The sequence below is a fragment of the Ictidomys tridecemlineatus genome, chromosome 3 (genome assembly GCF_052094955.1).
Source record: "Ictidomys tridecemlineatus isolate mIctTri1 chromosome 3, mIctTri1.hap1, whole genome shotgun sequence".
NCBI classification, from domain to species: Eukaryota; Metazoa; Chordata; class Mammalia; order Rodentia; family Sciuridae; genus Ictidomys; species Ictidomys tridecemlineatus.
The window spans coordinates 43,659,739-43,680,570 of NC_135479.1; the positions used below are offsets into that span (position 1 = coordinate 43,659,739).

The 20,832-nt window shown below is 41.1% G+C and overlaps 1 protein-coding gene across 1 annotated transcript in view; it reads left to right on the forward strand.

Moving 5' to 3' along the window:
- The first annotated feature begins 16,066 nt into the window (after positions 1-16,066).
- The window catches only part of Cpd (carboxypeptidase D), a 90,124-nt gene continuing 85,358 nt past the window's right edge, over positions 16,067-20,832 (forward strand). The window contains exon 1 of the mRNA XM_005327869.4: positions 16,067-16,894. Coding sequence (XP_005327926.2) covers positions 16,158-16,894 — 737 coding nt within the window. The 5' untranslated portion in view covers positions 16,067-16,157. The remainder of the gene's footprint in view (positions 16,895-20,832) is intronic.

The following is a 20,832-nucleotide window of genomic DNA, read 5'->3' on the forward strand; positions in this document are numbered from 1 at the left end:
AACCCCCTGAACATTCTTGCAGAAATTTTGAAGAAATTGTTATACTTGTACAAAAATCCCAATGTCTTGAAATTCTTTTTCTTCAGTCCACTGATAACCACAAGCATAGTCTGAGGCTCTTAGTCTGGTCTTAGTTGTGTTCTCTTTACTTTTGTATGCACAGAGATTTGTCCTGGCTCAGGCATAAAGATTGTACTTAATCAAATTACCAGGGATTGAACTCAGGGGCACTCAACCACTGAGCCACATTCCCAGCCCTATTTTGTATTTTATTTAGATACAGGGTCTCACTGAGTTGCTTAGCGCCTGCTGGCTTTGAACTTGCCATCTTCCTGCCTCAGCCTCCCAAGCATCTGGGGTAATCCCAGATGTGCCATGATGCCACTATGCCCAGCACACCATTTAGTACTGAAAGTCTTTAGAATTTTAACCATTCTATTGGGTATGTGATCTTAACTTTACAACTTTTTATTTTGAGGGGGGGGGTGCTGAGGATTGAACCTAGGGCCTTACACATTCAAGGCAAGGGCTCTACCACTGAGCTATGTCCCCAGTCCCCTATACAACTTTTTATAAATTCTCCCAGTCAATTTTCTTCAGGGAATATTGCTTGATGGCTTTCCTAGGACAGGACTCTTTGAACAGAAATTGAAGTAACACAAAATAAATAAAGTAGAAAGCAGAATGTTGCCTCCTGCAACCAAACCATGGAGGGTAGATGTGGTGCTGCCCTAAGGGAGTGACTGGAACCACCTTCAGATCTCTCTCCTGTGCACTGCAGCTCTCCCCTCTGCTTCTTTCTGCACAAGGACTTTGTCCTCACAATTCAGTTGTTCCCCCTAAACTAGAGCCCTGTTTTCCTGCAAGTTAAGACATCTATCCACAGTCCACCTGAGCAGCATTTCCAGCTAGGGAACTCTGATTATCATAAATTGAATATCTCTGAATCAATCAGAGCATTAAGGGTGGAGACCAGCTGGGTTAGGTTCACCCTGTAGTGGAAGAATGAAGAAGCCATGATTGGGCAACCCTACCATAACTATGTTTGGAATGGGGAAGGGGAGTTCCCAAAGAAGTAGAGTACTCTTTGAGGCAGGTGAAACAATGTCTATGTACTCTCCCTGATTTTGAAGAAATGTTTATACTTGTACAAAAATCCCAAAGTCTTGAAATCCTTATTCTTCAATCCACTGACAACCACAAGCCGGGGACATAGCTTAGACACATCTAACCTCACTTAACTTTTACATCTCTCAGCTGTAAATTTACCTAAACCATCCATGAACCCATTCTATTTAGGTTAGCTGAGGAACCTCTCAGGTTCGCTGAGGAACTTTGAAGGGAATACTATCATTAAGCAGCATGTTGCTGGGCCCAAGGGCCAAAATTCTACCTTCCCTCTTTCTGTATTCTCGTTCGACTACTTAACCCTCACTTTTGGAATCCAGCTCTACTCGGTAAAATCATTGATTCTAACAACTCTTTCATTGTTCAGCTTTTAGCTTTCAAACTCTCTCAATTTCTTTGTTTTCAAATTTAATTCTTTTGGCTAGTGGAAGCCATCTCAGAAACTTGGCCTTCGCCCATTCCAATACAGCTCTTCTCTGGACCTTCCATCCACCAAGTCTCTCCCCAAGTTGGTACCTTATCCTCAAAGTTCACCCTTTGGATTCCATTGGTATTTGAACTCAGTTCAGTAACCTCTAATTCAAGTGTATAAGTATATGGTGAATAAGTCCACAAAGTCATTATTTTCCTGTGTTGGGAATGGAACCCAGGGCCTCATGCATACTAGGCAAGGGCTCTACCACTGAGCCACACCTCCAGTCCCCGCCCCCGCTCCCCCACTGCCAGTGAGCTTTTTAAAGGCAAGCAGTGTCCATAGCTTAGTCACCCCTGAAGGGAGACAGCAAGAGTGAAAAGATTTCATCTTTAATGAAATCTGAGTTTTGTAATTCCTAATTTTAGAAAGAAGCAATTTCAGCATATAGGTAAGGGTTTGTATCACTTGGAAAAACAACATATTATTTTGAATTTTCTTTGGAAAAGACAACACCCTAGTCTTTTAGTGCTTAAAGCCTCTGAGGCTCTTAGTCTGGCCTTAGTTGTGTTCTCTTCACTTCTATATGGCCAGAGGTTTGTCCTGGGTCAGGCATAAAGATTGTGCTTAATCAAAATCTGTTGGATGAACTAATACATGGATGGAAGACCTCACAGAGCAAAACCAAATGCTGGGAAGGAGACAAAAATAAGGGGTGAGGGTCAGGGCTGGGAAGAAGCAATCCAGAACTTGACTGAAGCATCAGCTCTGATGCCTGTAGACATTTGCTATAATTTCTACCAGTTCTGTCTGTTCATCCTATTTTCTCTGGCTTCACTGTCTGTTCTTTCATTTCTTTGAGTGCTTCCCTTTCCTACTGAGTCTATGAGTTGGTGATTGCTTCTCCCAATTGCTTCTTTCATTTTGCAAACCCACTGCCCTATTTTGTGTCCCTGGCTTTCAGGTTCTCCTAGGGAACGTCCACATTTGCATGGGCTTGCAGTATTTTGGTAGCTTCTTTCTCTAGGGCTATAAATCCCTTTGCATCATTTTCCATCCAGACCTGTAATAGAGAGATGGCTGCAGAGTGTTCCCATAAATAGCATCAATCTCCTCACCTTCTGGTACTTCAGCTTGTATTCTTGAGATGGAGTCCAGCTGGCTGGGTGTGAATGTGCTTTGTTTATGCCAGTTCAGTCTCGGCAAGTATTTTCATCAAAATTGGAGGCTGAAATTACTGGCTACCACTGCATCTCTGGTAACTAAATACTTCTCCGGTTACAGGGTGTAGGTTGTGCTTCAGATCCTTTAGGAAACAGTACACAGTCCTAACTTCTTACAGTTTTAACTGGAAGATGTCTTCAGATCTGGGCCTACTTACTCTGTCTGGGTGATAGAGCAAGCACTTGGTCCCATTCGAATCTGTTGCTCTAATCTAGGTCTAACCTTTAGCAAACTTATAAAATAAATATTAATATAGTCCAAGCAAAAGTAAGCTATATTTAGTCTTATCTCAGCACAGAGACACATCCAAAAGAAACTCAAATCTAATTTCTGGAAGTCTTAAAAAGTCAAGTACAGTAGATCTTCACGAAGTTATCTTGAGCAATCTAGAAGGAAGTTACGGATCCCATTACAGATCATAAGTGTCACGCTTCTCAAGAGCTGCCTCCAATCCCCTTTCATTTCTAAAAATGTCTACCCTCATCTATGCTCTTTATTACTCTTTCTCTCTTTTGTCCATACTGTGGGCAGCAAGTATTTTTGTTTGTTTCTTTGTTTTTCGATTCAAGGCAAAATTTACACGATATAATACTAACCATCTTAAGGGTTGGGGTATAGTTCCGTGGTAGAGTATTGTGCTTATCCTGTGGGAGGCTTATCTAGTTCCACAACAGTTTTATCACCGTAAAAGGAAACTGTATAGTAATCTCCTCTTATCTGTGGTTTCACATTCTGTGGTGTCAGTTACCATGGTCAACCAAGATATCAAAATATTAAATGGAAAATTCTAGAAATAAATAATTCACAGGTTTTAAATGGTACACTATTCAGAGTAGTGTGATGGAATCTCACATCCCTTTGACACTGAATCATCCCTTTGTCCAGTGTATTCACACTGTATATACTACCTTCCCGTTCCTCACTTAGTATTTCTCTGAGTTTTTCAAAATCATAGTTGCAGTTTCAATATTTAGGATAAAATGACCCTTATTTTATTTAATAAAGGCCCCAAATGGGGCTGGGGTTGTGGCTCAGTGGTAGAGTGCTTGCCTACCATGCATGAGGTACTAGGTTTGATCCTCAGCACCACATAAAAATAAAGATATAGCATCCACCTGAAAAAAAAATAAATAAAAAATAAATATTTAAAACAAAAATAATGGCTCCCAAAGCACAAGAGTAAGAATTCTGGCAATTTGAATAAGCTAAAAAGAAGCCTTAAAGTGCTTCCTTTTAATGAAAAGGTATAAGCTCTCCCGTTAGCAAGGAAAGTAAACAAAAATTGATGCTGCTTGATGCATAGAAAAAAAATCTTCTGGGAGCTAGGAAATCATGGCTAACTCAGGGTAGAGCACTTACCTAGTATGTGTGAGGCCTGGGTTTGATCCCTAGTCCCATGAAAAACAACAACAACAAAACCCTAAGCTTCCATCTATAACATTGTGAGGAAGGAAAAAGAAAATTGTGTTCTTTTTGCTGTTGCACCTCAAAATGCAGAGAACTATGATCATTGCTCATGAAGAAAACTTACCAATATTTTGAGAGAGAGAGGAAGAGGGAGGCCACATTCACATAACTTTATTATAGCATATTATTATAATTGTTCTATATTATTATGTTATTATGGTAATCTCTTACTGGGCCTAATTTGGAAATCAAACTCTATTATAGGTGTATTAAACTTTATTATAGATATGTATGCCTAGGAAAATATATAGTATATATACAGCCTGACACTAGTCTCAGGCATATATTGGGGGTTTGGAATGCATCCCTTGAGGACAAGGGGGTGGGGCTACTGTACCCAATAAGCAGCCATTCCACATTCCCCACTACACTAGTATTTTTAAAACTCCCTGGGTTATGATAAATGATAGTCAGGGCTGAGAACCATCAGTATCCAGCTATCTATTTTTCCTTGGGGTTTCCCCTACTTAGAGTTCCACTCTTTTTCTGAATGCAAAGCTGAGCCAAAGATCCTCTTTAGAAATAGTGGGTAAGTTCTGCTTTCTGCCCTTCACACAGGTACCATTGACTTTGGCAACCTGATTCCTCCTTTTCAATATTTCTCCCTTTTCTATGTCCACTCTAGCTTCATTCCATTCTCCTGGGCCTTTGCACCCAAGCAGCCTGCTAAACAAGTCCTCTGGTAGGTGAGGCTTTCCTCCTTTCCCACCTACTCCCTAGGTTTCAGCAGATACATGCTCAAGATCCCTGGAGTGTTTGCCTTTTAATTGAAAAAACAAAACAAAAAAACCTGAAGACCCAAAGAATACCTCTCTAATAGTGCATTTTAGGCAATAGGCAGAAAGGGAGAGGAAAGGACTGTTTTTGGAAACGAAGGAGCCTGTCCCAGTTGCTCTTTATCTGTAAGTAACGCACATACTGAAAAAGTATGCAGTTTGAAGTTAGAAAATAGAGTGGTTCTAGGCACTAGTTTCTTAATCTCCCTGAGCCTGTATTCTCACTTGTAAAATAAGGATGGTAATATTGAACTCAAAGGGTTTTATGTCAATAAGTTGCAGGCATAGAAACTGATTCTAGTTGAAAATATATTTACTAAAAGGTTAATGTTTGAGGATGCAACTCTTAGTAGAGACTTGCCAGGCAGGCCTTGGGGGTCAATCCCTAGCACTGCCACCTCGCAAAAAAAAGGTATTGGCTTTTCTTGTAAACGGACCTAGTTGATCTGTGAAAATGGCTCAGTATATACTTGACCCAGAATACCCCCACAAAATTGTGCAAATCAAGAAGTTCAAATATTGATGTTCATGGTAAGAATACTGGTGAGGACAGGGGAGGTAGCTCAGGGGTAGAGTGCTTGCTAGCATGCACAGAGACCTGGGTTCAATCTCCAGCACCACTTACACAAAACAAAAAACGCCTGTAGAATTACCCAAGCCACCAAGGGTAGGCCTAGCCAACAAATCACCAAGCATCTGAGTGATGTCACTTTAAAGACACAATGGGTACCATTCCTTTGTTACAATGATGGAGTTGGTAGGTGTCTCCTTGCCAAACAGTGAGTGTTGGACACAAGGTTGGTGGCCTAAAAAAGTTCTAAATTTTTACTGCATATTTTTTTAATATTTATTTTTTAGTTGTAGTTGGACACAATACTTTATTTCACTTATTTATTTTTATATGGTGCTGAAGATGGAATCCAGGGTCTCACACGTGCTAGGTGAGCGCTCCACCGCTGAGTCACATCCCCAGCTCTTTACTGCATATTTTTAAAAAATATTTATTTTTTAGTTGTAGGTGGACACAATACCTTTGTTTTATTTATTTATTTTTATGTGGTGCTAAGGATTGCACCCAGGACCTTGCACATGCTAGGCAAGCGCTCTACCACTGAGCCACAAGCCCGGCCCCATACTGCATAATTTTAAAAAGCATAAAAAGAATAAGCTTTAAAAAAGAATAAGACTGAACTTAAGAATTGATTTTTTTAAATATTTATTTTTTTAGTTGTACCTCAGCACCACATAAAATAAATAAAATAAAGGTATTTATTTTATTGAATAAATACCTAGCACACGTGAGGCCCTGGAGGATTGAATCCAGGTCCTCACGTGTGCTAGGCGTGCACTCTACTGCTGAGCCACATTCTAAGTCCCTGAACTTCAGAATTTAGAGGTAGATTCTCTGGTTTTTTTAACATATCCAGGTGGATAAAGCACCCAAGATGCATAGCCATGATTAGAGCTCATGGTTGGATTAACATGTGCATGAGCTCCTCTTGCCATACTGAGATGATCCTCACCAAAGAGGAACAAATTATACCTGAGCTAGAAGAGGAAGGTTCACAGAAGAAAGCTTAAGGGTGCAGAAGAAACTGAAGAAACAAAACTTTGGCATGTGTGTTAGTCAGCTTTTTGTCTCTGTGACAAATACCTGAGGTAAATCAACTTAAAAGGAGGAAAGAATTATTTTGGCTCATGGTTTTGGAATTTTCAATCTATAGTGTCTTGATCTCATTGCTTTGGGCCTATGACAGCACAGTATTTCATGGCTGGGGCAGGTGGCAGAGGAGGTCTGTTCAGCTCATGGTGATTGAGAAGCAGAGAGAGAGGAAAAGACCACTATCCTAATATTCCTGCTAAAGGCATGTCCCTAATGACATAACTTCTTTCCATTAGGTCCCACTTCTTAAAGGTTCCATCAACTCCCAATAGTGCCATAGGCTAGTGGTCAAGCTTTTAACGCCTAGGGGGACCTATAAGATCCAAACTATGATAACATGGGAATCAATTCAGCATAAAATGAATGGAATTCAAAAGGACATTGGTTAATGCACAGATTTGCAAGACAGTTTGGAAAATAAGAGATTATACACAGATAAGAACAATGCCCTAAAGCAAGTGGCAGAATTTAAGAAACTACTCTGTGTCACAAAGTACCAGCTGCTGCAGCTTGTCCTGCCAACAGCATTGGCAGTGGGAGCTGAGTGTCCTGTTTTCTCTGTTGCTCCAGAAACTATATGTTGCTTCCATCTTTACTCCACCAGTCAGAAAGAATTATCCATAACTCTGCTTCTTTGTATCACTGGCTCCCAATACAACTGTTAGGGGTTCATCTATTTGGCTAAACCTAGGTCATGTGCCCCTGTGCTGGCAGGTTAAGGCCCTGGTTATGTCAGCCTGTAAAATGGGTAGAAGGCTCTGCCTTCTGCCAAGATTCTAAGGTGGAGTGTTCCCAAAACAAGGGGGGGTACAGAACAACCCAGAATAAGGACAAATTTTCCTTTAGTCAGCTAAACTGCATGAGAAGAATACTGTAAACTCTAAAGTGTCATGCAGGTGTTGGCTATTAACACTTTGTTCATGTTCTCACTTAATTCACTGCATTAGGGGATTTCCTCTTCTTCCTTCTGTCCCATATACATTAATACCAACCTGAGTCCAGGACAAGTCATGCTCAACATTCTGCTGTTTTTGCTTGTATGATAGGTAGATTGGTATCAATTGGTGGTTCTATTCTCTACTACCCCCTTGCCAAAGGCTCTGACTTCCATTTGCGTGTCTCTGTGTGTGTGTGTGTGTGTGTGTGTGTGTGTGTGTGTGTGCGCGTGCATGCCAGGAATTGAACTCAAGGGTGCTTAACCACTGAGACACATCCCCAGCCCTTTTTATTTTTTATTTTGAGACAAGTTCTCACTAGGTTGCTTCTAGCCTCACTAAGTTGCTGAGGCTGGATTTGAACCTGCGATCTGCCTGCTTCAGCCTCCAGAGCCACTGGGATTATAGATAAACAAAGTGCTAAAATCTGGTAGCTATAATCTGGGATTACAGATTACAGCATAAACAAAGTGCTAAAAAAAAAAGATACTTTTCTGACACTGAAAGTATCTGATACCTGCTTATGAGCCACCAAACCCAGTTCTGATTTCTATTTGTGGATCCAGGTAATTTATGGAAATTAGACTCCCTCCCTGGACCCAGCAATGGAGTTTATGTCCTAGGACTAGCCAATCAGCATATTCTGTCTCCCTGGCCATAGTTATTGGTTCAGGAGTAGGCACATGACCTAAGCTTCTCCAATCTGTGAGAAACTAGGCAATTTTGTTAGGACAAGGACATCCTCTGTTTTCTTGCTGAATGTGAATGAGAAAGCATATGGCTTTGGGAGCTCCTGTCAGCCCTCTTGGAATCACAAGGGGAATCAGAATAAAGTGAACATTGTGGAAGGCAAGGCAAGGACAAAAAGAAACCATGTGCTTGGTGACCGTTTAGTCACAGGATAAAGCTACACTTGAATCCAGATTTCTCCTTTGGACTTCTCAGTTATATAAGCCAATAAATTCCATGTATTATTTAATCTAGAATGAGTCAGGTTTTCTTATACTGAAAGTATCTGATACCTGCTTCCCTCACTCTTTGCCTTATGAGACTAGAATTGTTGTCCATTTGGTGTTGGCTAATAATGAATCTTTTGGAGATACAGATTTAAATCACTACCCTGGCCTCATGATTGGGCAGCAGCATATCTATGCCCTAGAAACTAGGTCTAACAAAAATGTGAAATAGGGCTGGAGGTATGGTTCAGTGGTGGAGCACTATCTAGCATATGCAAGGTCCTAAGTTTAATCCCTAGCACCAGAAAAACAATTTTTTTAAAAAAAAACAAAATAGAAGGTATGATGGCAGGAACTCTGGAGAGCTTTTGCAAATAGAACTGAAGATCACAGCTTTGCTCTGTGTCTTGTTGTGATCCTTGCCTGAGCTGGTTACTGGCAGCTTAAAACTAGAACTTTTCCAGGCTGCCCTGTCAGCTCTGAGTTGTTGTGAGCATTGAGTAAGATAACATCACAGAAACACACATTAATACAGTGGTGGTATCACTTAGACTGTGATTGACATATTTGCTTCCAGATGGTTGCTTTTTGGGTTCTGAGATGACTTCATCATCACTAGTTTCATGGACTGCAAGTTTTTGGGGATTTGATTTCCTCTTGATCAGGTGATCCAAGGGAGTGGCCACTTGTGGCTTTAATGCTAAGTTAGATCCAACCAAAAATTGAAATGGAGGTTTTAATTATGATATAGTCTTTCCCTTCTCTATGTTCATCATCTCAGAGGCTTCCCATCCCTTTAGAAGAACCCAATTCATTGGACCGTAACCACAACCATATTTTTCATGATATCAGACAGTCTCTTCAACAAACAAAACAAAACGAAACCTCTGTTCTATGTCCCATTAGCTTTCAGGTATGGATGACATGTTAGGAAACTGTTGGGTCCTATTAAGTATCAATGGCTGAAAACATTTATTCCTCTTCATTCTTTCTCTCACTCTTTGAGATGATTATTTCATAACTTTCTCTTTCCTCAAACCTCCAACACCTATTCCAGCATCCTTACTCTTTGCCAATGGCCTTGTTTCCAAATTGATTAATAAAAGCACTCAGTGGAGAACATCCATCAGCTCTCAATACCTCCCCAGCCATTTTTTTTCCAGTATTGGGGACTGAACTCAGAGGTGTTCTCCCACTGAACTATATCCCTACAATTTTTATTTTTTCTATTGAGACAGGGTCTCACCAAGTTGCTGAGGTTGGCTTCTAACTTGCCATCCTCCTGCATCAGACTTCAGAATAGCTGGGATTACAGGTGTGGCCTTCTGCTCCAGAATTACATACCCACTTGATTGTACCCATAGGTTCTACCTTTCCATTTGTGACCACAATTGAATGTTTGTGCTTCTACCTAAAATTAATCGCTCCACTGATCTGTAAGGGCTCATCCCTTCTCAATTAATCATTCTCAAAGACAAGTTTCTAGCAATTCCCTCTTCTCTCTGATGCATCATCAAATTTTCTCTCATTTTTAGTTATTTACTCCTTTGGGTGCTGGGTATGGAACCTAGGGCCTCATGAATGCTAGGCAAGTGCTCTGAACTACATTCCGAGTCTAAATTTTCTCTCTGTACTTAATCATTCCCATTTTAATTATGGGAAATAATGGACAACCTGTAATTTCTTCCATCTTAAAACCAAAAACCAAAACCCAAACCAAACCAAAACAAAAACCTCTCTCTTGTCCTTATATCCCTTTCCAACTTTGTTCTATTTTTTCTATTCTTCTTTATAGACTCCTAAAAAGAATTATTTCACCAATTCCACTTCACCTTCTATTCTCTTCTGAACCCATTTCATTCAGGTTTTCTCTGCACCATTTCCCCAAAACTACTCTCAGAAAGTCCATCAGCAATCTCTGCATTATTAAACCCAACAGTTGCTCCAATTCAGTCCTCATCTTACTTCCCTTTGAGAGGCATTTAACACAATTGATCCCTCCCTCCTTGAAACACATTCTTGGTGTGGCTCCTGAAAGCTCACACTCTCTTTTCTTCACTTATTGACCACTGTTCAGTTGTTTTTGCTCATTCCTCCTCCTTTTCCCCATCTGTATACATGGAATGCCCCCCAAGGATTCAGGATTTGGTTTCCTGATGTGTTTCTGTCACTTTCCCTACTTTCTTACTCTGTTGGTGATCCCATCTCATGGTCTAATAATCATTACACCCTGGACCCTTGAGCTGATATCCTCAAACCAGATCTCTCCTAGAACTACAAACTTATATGTCTAACTGCCTATCTATTTGGATGTCTAATACACTTCTCTAAAAACTGAGCTGTTGATATTTTTGTACGACCTACTCTTCTCCAAATCTTCCTCATCTAGTAGATGGCACCTTTCTCCTTACCATTAGTTGATTAGGTCAAATCCAGAATTTAGCCTTGATTTTTCCATTTCTCTCACCTTCAAACCACCAGTAAATTCTGTCAGTTCTACTTTCAAAATGTGCCTCGAATCCAGCTACTTCTCACCAGCTTCACCTCTACTATCATTCTGGTCCAAGCCGTTTTGTTTCTTGGTTCAACTTTTGCACAACCTCCTATGTGGTTCCTTGGTCTCTGAACACAGACTACATTCATCACTGAGGCCAAAGTGATACTTTTAAAACTTAGTAAGATCAGGCCACATCTCTGCAAAAGTCAATGTCCATTTCTGTGGTCTACAGACCTAAATGATCTGCAACAACTCTTACCCCCAGTCCTTTACTCTGTGATCTATCTTCTACCACTTCCCATCTTTCCCCCTGTACCCCATTCCCACTGGCCTCCCTGGACACAGAGAGTACATTTCCTCCCAACCTTCAACACTTCAGGCACACTCTTCCCTCAAGGCTTTCCCACTTGGTTTTCTTCTTCTCTTAGTTATCCATGGGGTTCAGTTCCTCATCTCCTAGGTCTTGAATGTCCTGTCCTTTGTGAGTCCTTCCCTCACCATTATCCTATTGAAAATTGCATCATACTCTCCCAATCCCCTTCTCTGCTTTATTTTTCTCTATAGTACTTATCACTGCTTAAAACCCAATTTATTTCAAACATTCACTTTCCTTCTATCATAACTCTCTGTAGGAAGGAATCCCCCCCAATCTTTTTTTCTCTCTCTCTTTTTGTGGTGCTGGGAATTGAACCCAGTGCCTCATGCATACCACTTTATCCCCAGCCCCAGGAATTTTCTTCTGTCTTGTTCACTGCTGTGAATTTTGCCTGACTAAATATAATATAATTCATATGTGCTGAATAAATGAATAAATGTGCTCACATTTAAACTGACTTAAGAGATGCAAAGCCTAAATCTGAAGGAAGACTCCCCAGTGCTCCAATTTCTCATCTGTGAGAGAAACTATTTGGGGTCAGCTGGATCTTTCTGCTTCTCTTCCTGCCTTTACCTGTGATGGTTACATATTTCTTTGCCTGTTCAACTCACCTGAGACAGGCTTCATAAACTTCCAAATGCCTTCTAGATATTTCCACCTCTGGGTTTCATTCAGGCATCTCCAACCTAAAAGGTCCCAAACCTTTTAGGGAAAAAAATGACTATTTTTTCCTCCACATATCCCCAACCCCTTCTGTTTAGTTTCTTTTCCCTGGCTGGCCTTGTTTTGAATAATGACAAAGTCACTTTCCTGGTCCTCTTTACAAGCCTGTGAAGTCATCTTTTACTTCTTCCTTCCTTCTTACTCAAGCAATTGCTCAATCTTATTAATCCAAAAAAACTAAACATCTCTCAAATACAGTGTGTGTTGCATACCCCTAAACATCTTTCAATCATCCTAAATTTGCCAGAATCAGTTCTTGTCTGCATGGTAACCATTCTTAAGTCTGCCCCAGGCAGCCTATGGAATTCTCTTGCTTTAAAAAAAAAAAAAAAAAAAAAAAGATGTGATCTGTACCCTTCCTCCTCACAAATGGCTCTGCAAAATTTTCAATTTGCTGTAGAATAAAGCAAACCCCTCTTGGCATGGTGCTCCAGTCCTTTCATCATCTGGCACCATCTTTCCTTTATAGTTTTGGTGCCTGCTGCTCCTCCCAACACGTTTTCTATTCTTGCCACCATTCACTGCATTCCTCTGTGCCTCTATCCTTGCTGGTCCCTCTGCCTGGAATGCTCTTTTATCCATTATTTTTTTCAGTTTGAGAATTCTTATTACTATTTAAAAACAAAAATTGGGCTGGGGGTGCAGCTCAGTGGTAGAACATTTGCCATGAGCTCTAGCCTGATAGAAAGCCTAGCATGCATGAGGCCCTGGATTCCATCCTTAGCAACACACACACATACACCCCCCCCACCCCCCCACACACATATACACTGATAGTGATGATTTATTATATATCAGGTATTACATATTACATATATATCACTTCACTTCATTCTCATAAAAACAAAATAACCTGTTCAAGTTAAAACAGCTGGAAAATTATTGATCCAGGATTTGAATGTCAAATAAAGCTCATGTTCTAACAATATTGGGGAAGTTTTCTCTGACTTCTTACCATAATTGCTTTTTCCTTTTTGTGCCAAAATCAGGTTTTTTGTTTTTAAATTCATGACTGAGAAGCAGTTTTATTATAAAGTGAAACACATGGATTCTGAAGTCAGACCTTTTGGAGCTTGCTAGCTGTGTGAAATTGAACCTCAATCTCTTTATTTTCTAAATGGGAATGATGATATTACCTATCTGATAAGACTACTCTGAGGATTAAATGAGTCAACCAGTGTAGTTCAGCATGGTGCATATTACATATCCCTGGTCTTCAGATACATCTTACCCTCTGTTATGCTTCTGTTCTGGGTGACCTTATTAGGTTCTGACGACTAAGAGGGAAAGGTCTCCTTCATTCATCTTCCAATCCTCCTGTACCCAGCATGGCAGACCTTTCACTAGCTCGGGAGCTCAAAAAATGCTTGGCAAATTAAATTTGTGAATCTGTGGGTGTTTCTGCCAGACAATGAGACATTTACAATTTTATGATCTATGTGTGACTCAATTACCTCTGAATCTTTTGAAGAAAGTGGTTATTGAATCAGGTTGGCCATCCAATAGCTTCTGTCTTGTTTTTAAAAAATCCAGGTCATTGTCACTTCACTTATGTGAATAGAAAGCTTTTTACCTTCAAGCCTTTCCCAAGTTCCCTCATGTGTGAGCCAAGACTTTCCAGGGGGCGGGGAGTAGGAAAGAGACACCTGTCACAAGATTCCAGGCTCCTGGGATACAGATGAAGGTATTCAACTGTGGGCAAATACAATGCGGGCCCTGTACCTGCCCTGCTGTTCCCCTCTAGTGAGCAGTGACCCGATTTGGAGCTTTGGGTTTTCACTTGCAACCACAGGCTCAGCGTTACCTGCTAAGAATGCTCTCAGCCCTGGAAAAAAGCCCCAAATACTAGTGGGAGGCCTGAGGATTCCTGGGAGGGCGCTGGCTCAAGTTACACATTATTCTCTTGCCCTTAAGCTTGTTTATTTACATTTCAGCTGGCCTTACTAGGTAAGGCTGCAGGACTGAGGGGGCAGAAAGAGGATTCAAAGGAGAGTGAAAATGGTAGAAAAGGAAATGCTTGATTAGAGGTTAACATGTCCCCGGGGGCTCCTTTGATTTGGATTATTGTAAATGTGCACAGTGTAATGATTAAGCACTCCCAAGGGGGAGTGGTCTCTGCATAGAGTTGGGGCTTTGTTTCTTATGAGTTGCAGCTGCTGTGCATAATAAGGTAGACTAGACCAAATAGGGCATGGAGAAGAGTTCCCAGGACTGGAGTGACTTGCTGGCTCTTATGCAGAATATTCTCATCATCTCCACCTAAGCCTGTGCTTTCTCCTATTCTAGATCTCAAGTAGCACCTGCATGTTGCTTGAGAGCCAGCCGACCATCCTCTTTCTTCTTGGATCATATCTTTCTCACAGGTCTCTCAGCCTGTGTCTCAGGCCTCCCATTCCATTCTCTATGTTACTGTCAGAAGGGTTTTTCCAAATTAGTTTAAAATCCATCTGTGACTCTCCAAATCAAGTGTGCCCCTCCCCCCCCAGATCTTGTGTGTTGATATCTCTACAACTGTGATTCCCTTCACACAGTAATCCTGATCTGCAGTATTTGCCCTCAAACCTTGCAATTTTCTGTTCTTGTTTATCATTTTGCCCAGAATCTCCATCTTCCCTGACAGCTTCTTTCTTCCCTTCCTCCTTCTCAAGTTGAATGAGGATTCCCTCACCCTCACCTGTTCCTGTGGTACTCACCACAAACTGCATTGAGTCTCTGATTTGGCAGAAGAAAGAATTGCTTCCCAGCGTCTAGCTTTGGCATACAGTATTTGCTCAATAAATATTTGAGAAATGAATGAATGAATGAACTCTACTACTCATATTAGGGTTCAATTACAGTTCAGGGATTAGATCTTGAAACATCTGGCTCTGAAAGAAAGAAATACAACAGTTTTTGCAATTATGTTGTTAGAGGGGTAGAATTTCACACTTTATAAAACGTTTTGTGTTTCTTCAAGCTAATGTGATTAAAACCTACTTTAAAGACCAGTTTTAAAGACCCTTTCTCTAGTTTTGATGAAACACTATTTCCCAGCTTTAGCCAAACATTGAGGAGTCTAGGAATTTCACTTTTCAAGCAAGTGTTTCCAGAAATGTCAAACCTACTGCTTAAAAACATGTCATTCCAAGACCACAGTAATATACATTTGATTTGCTCAGAGAAGGTGAGAGAGGTGGGCTGGTGAACTATGAAATACAATCTGTCTAAGGAGGGAGCAAGTTGCAGTGAAACAATTGGGGTAACTCCAAAGAAATAAATAACACAAATGGGGCTTACGACCTAGCAGATTTTCGCTGAACATTAAAGAAACATCTTTCTACATAGCAACTCAAAAATAGAATGGACTGTCTGGTTAAGTGGTGGGCCTTCTACTACTTCAAGTGACCCATTCGCTTTGAAAGCATGCAGGCAGCTAAGGCAGGTCGCATCCAGAGGTAAGGGTGCAAAGGAAATTGGACTAAGGCATCCTTTGATTCCTTGAACGTCGATTGTTTCTAATATATTGTTTTTTCTCAAATCTTTTGGTTCTTTGGCATCTTTTGATTCTTTGGTTCTCAGCTCTAAATGTTAAAATGTTAAAGCGCAGCTGAGAAAAGCAGCAACAAAGATGGAAAGGGAGTTAGTAAGAGTATTCAAGAGGAAAAGGGAGTGATAATTTAAGGGGAGAAGCCATAAAGAAGAAACAGAGTAGAGAAGAAGCAGAGCAAGAATGGAAAAGGAAGCAGGGAGGCTGGGAAGAGAGGGAGAAAAACCTTAGGGAAGGAAGCAAGGGACCAAACTCCTTCGGGACTGCAGGAGGAGGAAAGGCACGCCCAGAGGGAATCGGTCGCTTTAAGGATAACCCCGCCCTCTGACGTGACGCAGCAGCATCCCCGTCAGCGATTGGCCGTGAGCGGAGGGCGGGATGGGGTTGCTAGGTGCGGAGGGGATCCGGCGGGCCCCGGCCGCCCGGAGTGCGGAGCCGCGGGAGCGGAGCCGGGGTTAGCGGCGCTGCTGGAAGATGGCGAGCGGCTGGGAAGCGCGGCCACCCTGGCGGCTGGGGATCCTCCATCTGCCGCTGTGCCTGGTGTTGCTGCTGTTGTTGAGGAGCCCGGCCCGGGGGGCACACATCAAGAAGGCGGAGGCGACGACGACGACGAGTGCGGGCGCCGAGGCGGCCGAGGGCCAGTTCGACCGCTACTACCACGAAGAGGAGCTGGGCAAGGCGTTGAAGGAGGCGGCGGCCGCGGGTCCCCCAGGTCTGGCTCGCCTCTTCAGCATCGGTCGTTCAGTGGAGGGCCGACAGCTGTGGGTGCTGCGCCTCACCGCCGGCCTGGGGCCGCTGCTCGCGGACGACGATGCGGGACCGGACGCTGAGGGGCCGCTCCTGCGCGGCCGGCCGCAGGTGAAGCTCGTAGGCAACATGCACGGCGACGAGACCGTGTCGCGCCAGGTGCTGGTCTACCTGGCCCGCGAGCTGGCATCTGGCTACAGCCGCGGGGACCCGCGCATCGTCAGCCTGCTCAATACCACCGACGTGTATGTGCTGCCCAGCCTCAACCCCGACGGCTTCGAGCGCGCCCGCGAGGGTGACTGTGGCCTCAGTGAGGGCGGCCCGCGGGGGGTCAGCGGCCGCGACAACAGCCGTGGCCGTGACCTCAACCGCAGCTTCCCGGACCAGTTCAGTAGCGGCGAGCCCCCAGCCCTGGACGAAGTGCCAGAGGTCCGCGCCCTCATGGACTGGATCCGCAGGAACAAGTGAGTGTTGTCCGGCCTCTCTTCCGCATCCACGTGAGCCTTCAAGGGCAAGAGGCTGGTTCCGATACCCAGTAGGCGCTCAAACAATGCTTGCCGGCCTAAGGGAATAGGGATAGTGAGGATGGAGGGTGACACCCTGTAACAGGAACAGCCCAGGCCGCGGAGCCTCCTAGTCCCGCTAATTGTCAAAGAAGCGGTGCCTAGAGGATGTCATTTGTTCCAGGCATGATTGAAGGGGAGATTCCTTTCTGGCATGCTGCCCCTCTTCTTTCAGGACCATGGAATTATAAGCGTTGGGTAGATGAGACCTTAAGGATAACCGAGGTCAGCTCACTCATTTTATGGATGAATTATCAACATTGTTATCTTGTTTCTAGAAGCATTGTACTAACCACTTTCTGGGACTGCTTTATCCCACTTGATGTTGGCCACAACTTGATGACACAGACACCATTCACATCCTGGTTTTGCATACGGGGGAAATTGAGAGTGAGAATTGGTTAAACTAATTTGCCTAGTGAGGAGTATAACTGGGACTTAGATGCAGGCAATCTGTCTCCTACTCAGTGGTCTTACTAGGGAGGGCAAGAGACTGTAGCCCAGAAATGGTAAATGACAACCATTGATTGTTTGATAGAAACTAATTCTCCTCCGGTTTTTACTTCTGACTCTAAGGAGCTTGGCTGGAGAACTTGCACAGATCTGTGATCTGCCTTATATTAGACTGCAAGGGTTTCTGATGCCATTTTTGCACCTTATTATTGGGCCTGGGCAGAATAACTAAATTGTCACACTTAATATAAACCTTGAGTGTTATTAAGTATGTGTAGGATTTAAAAAACTTAATAAGTATAAGAATGAGGGTCTCGAGAAATTAGTGTATAACAAGAAAATATTATAAATCTATATGAGATGTTCACCCAGTTAAACTTAACAGAAATTGTACTCACTAGCAAAGTGTGGTTGAGCTGAAATAATATTGACCATCTCAGTGGAAGAAATAGAACTTGAACTGAGTTTGGAGATGTGGGTAGGATTTACATCTGAAAGGAAGGAGAGGCATAGAGGAGGGAACTTATTAAAAATGGAATAGTGTCTGAAGTGAGCATATACTGCTTTGTTTTTCCAAGCATCACTGAATTCCCATATTTGTGCCTTCATAAGGCTTTTTAAGTAGTAGTTAATCTTTCCATCCTGATTTGGAGATTTCTGAATGCCAGGTAAGATAAGGCAGTAATGAATGAGGAAGTTTCTGTGTGGGACTTGGAATAATTTCTTCTACAAGATTTCAGACAGATATAGCGGGCCTAGAAGATTTGTGGGCATTATGACAGCTCCAGATTCTTTTTCTTTCACCTTTCATTTTACTCCCTTTGGAAGAGCCCTTGTAGATACTTCACAAACACTTTCTAGGAGGATTTTTTTTTTCTTTTAAAGATGATCACGTCATGACCTCTGAACAATTGCATAAATTTGACTTTGACCTAAACTTATTGTCAAAAGCCATGATGGCCAGACCCTTTTCGAGGTGATGTATTGACTGTACTGTTTTCATTGCTTAAGTGTTTAAATACTCTTGTCATAACCCTTGCTGGGATTTTTTTTCTCTTCAGTATTAGTTCTGCTGTGACCAAGAATGAAAATTTCCTTTTGGTCTAAGTCACCTTGGGGTTATACTGAAAGCTTTAAGTTTTTAATCTGGGCCCCAGTATTTGCTCTTTTGATATTCTTTCATATCACTAGTATTTAACCATTATGAGTTTTGGTTCAGTATGGTTAGTTCGATGATAGGAGCTTGGGAGGATTTTAAAAACTTGTGTGGGTCATTTGGTATTATATAGAGTGTCATTTATTCTGTGTCAGTGGACTACCCTAATCATACTGCACTGTTTTTTAAAGCATGTAACTCTGATCAAAAAGAAAAACAGGTGATTATGTCTTCAAAAATTAACTCAAAATGTGTATTTAATGATTAGTCAATAACAAAGGAATTAAAAACGTAAGTATACACACACAATTTGAGATTGATGCTTAGATGAATATTAAAAAGAAAGATACAAACAGGTTGTATGAGAAAACTGCCTTTTTCATTGTATTTTGTGAAGTAAACATTTGGGTAATTTCTTTATTTCCTAGTCTCTGAGTTATATTAGAAATAGATTTTTTTTTTAAGAGAGAGTGAGAGAGGGGAGAGAGAGAGAGAGAGAGAGAGAGAGAGAGAATTTTTAATATTTATTTTTTAGTTCTCGGTGGACACAACATCTTTGTTGGTATGTGGTGCTGAGGATCGAACCCGGGCCGCACGCATGCCAGGCGAGCGCCTACCTCTTGAGCCACATCCCCAGCCCAGAAATAGATTTTTTTGTTATTTTGAATATGTAAAAATTTAAGACTCATTTCTTCCAGTTTAGGAAAGGGAATTTATTTTTATTTTTATTTTTATTTTTTTATTTTATATACTTTACCCCAAAGGTGTTTTTGTACTATTGATAATTGAGACGAGTATTTTAGAAAATATAAAAGATTTTAACGTCAGAATTGAATAAAGATTTTATAGTTTATTTGATCCCATTTTTAAAATAAGTTGTATATTTTTTTAGTTGTGGATGGACATGATACCTTTATTTTATTTATTTATTTTTATGTGGTGCTGAGGATCAAACCCAGTGCCTCACACATGCTAGGCAAGTGATGTACCACTGAGGTACAACCCCAGCCCAATTCCATATTTTTGACATACTAGATTTCTTTAAGTAAATTTACTTGTTTAGACTTTAATAGGAGATAGCATATAAATGATTTTTGATGGTGCTAGGATTGAACCTCAGGGCCTGTCAAGCACTCTGCCACTGAGCTACACCTGTAACCTCAATTTTTTGATGTTTTGGAAGATCATTATCATAGTGTTGGGGTGGGTACAGATTATTTTAGGAGGCTTGTGCATATTCATCTACCATTTCCCAAACCTTTGTAATTTTTCGGGCATCACATTCTCAATTTTTAAAGTTATCTATAGCATTGTCTAGTGAACATAAAAATTAATTTAGAAATTATTTTTTTTCATATTTATAGACTCTTATTTATAACATATTTAGCAGCTACTTTATTTATGTTTTATTTTTTTGAATTGCTGGGAATTGAACCTGGGGCCTCACATAGGCTAGGCAAGCTGTCTACCACTGAGTTACATCCCTATACAATATTGAAGTCAAGTATGAGAAACACTTGAGAGAATTGATTTGAATGGAAACCATAAAATACCTTTCAAATGTGATAGGAATTGATCTGACAGAGACTCAAAAGAGTAATCTTTTAGCCATTGTGATCGATGTTACTTTCTGATGAAATCCTGGAATTAGTTCCTAAAAAAAAATAGAATATGGAAGTCTAATTGAATTTTATTGCTCAAGGAGATTGCAAATAATTTATTTCTCTGAAAGTCCTTGGTTATGCCATTTTAAATATATTTCTGAGAAGTGTTTCAAGATATTAGAACAAAATGAAAAATAACATTTAGTAGAGAACCTTGGATTTTAAAGTTTAATTAAAAATATGGAAAGTGACATACTTCACTTAGAATGTTCAGGACTTTTTAATTGTTGTTCATAATGTATTCCTAGTGCCTAGAACAGTGTTCAACTCATAGTTAGCACTCAAAAAATATTTGTTGCTGAATGGATTGCCTGAACTGAGCCTGCCTTCTAATATAGCTTTCTCAAAGTCCAGTGGGGGAAAAAGTATTTAATTGTTTTAGAAATACAAAACAGAATATTTTTTAATACATTAGCTCTATGGGATTGGTGGGGGGCAGGGGTGAGATTGTTAGTATAGAGTTAGAAAGTTAAAATATGTACTTAGTTTTTATTTCTTTAACATTTAAGAGGGACAATGGAAATGGAAAATACAATGATAATCTGTATGTTAGTGATTCCTTAAAC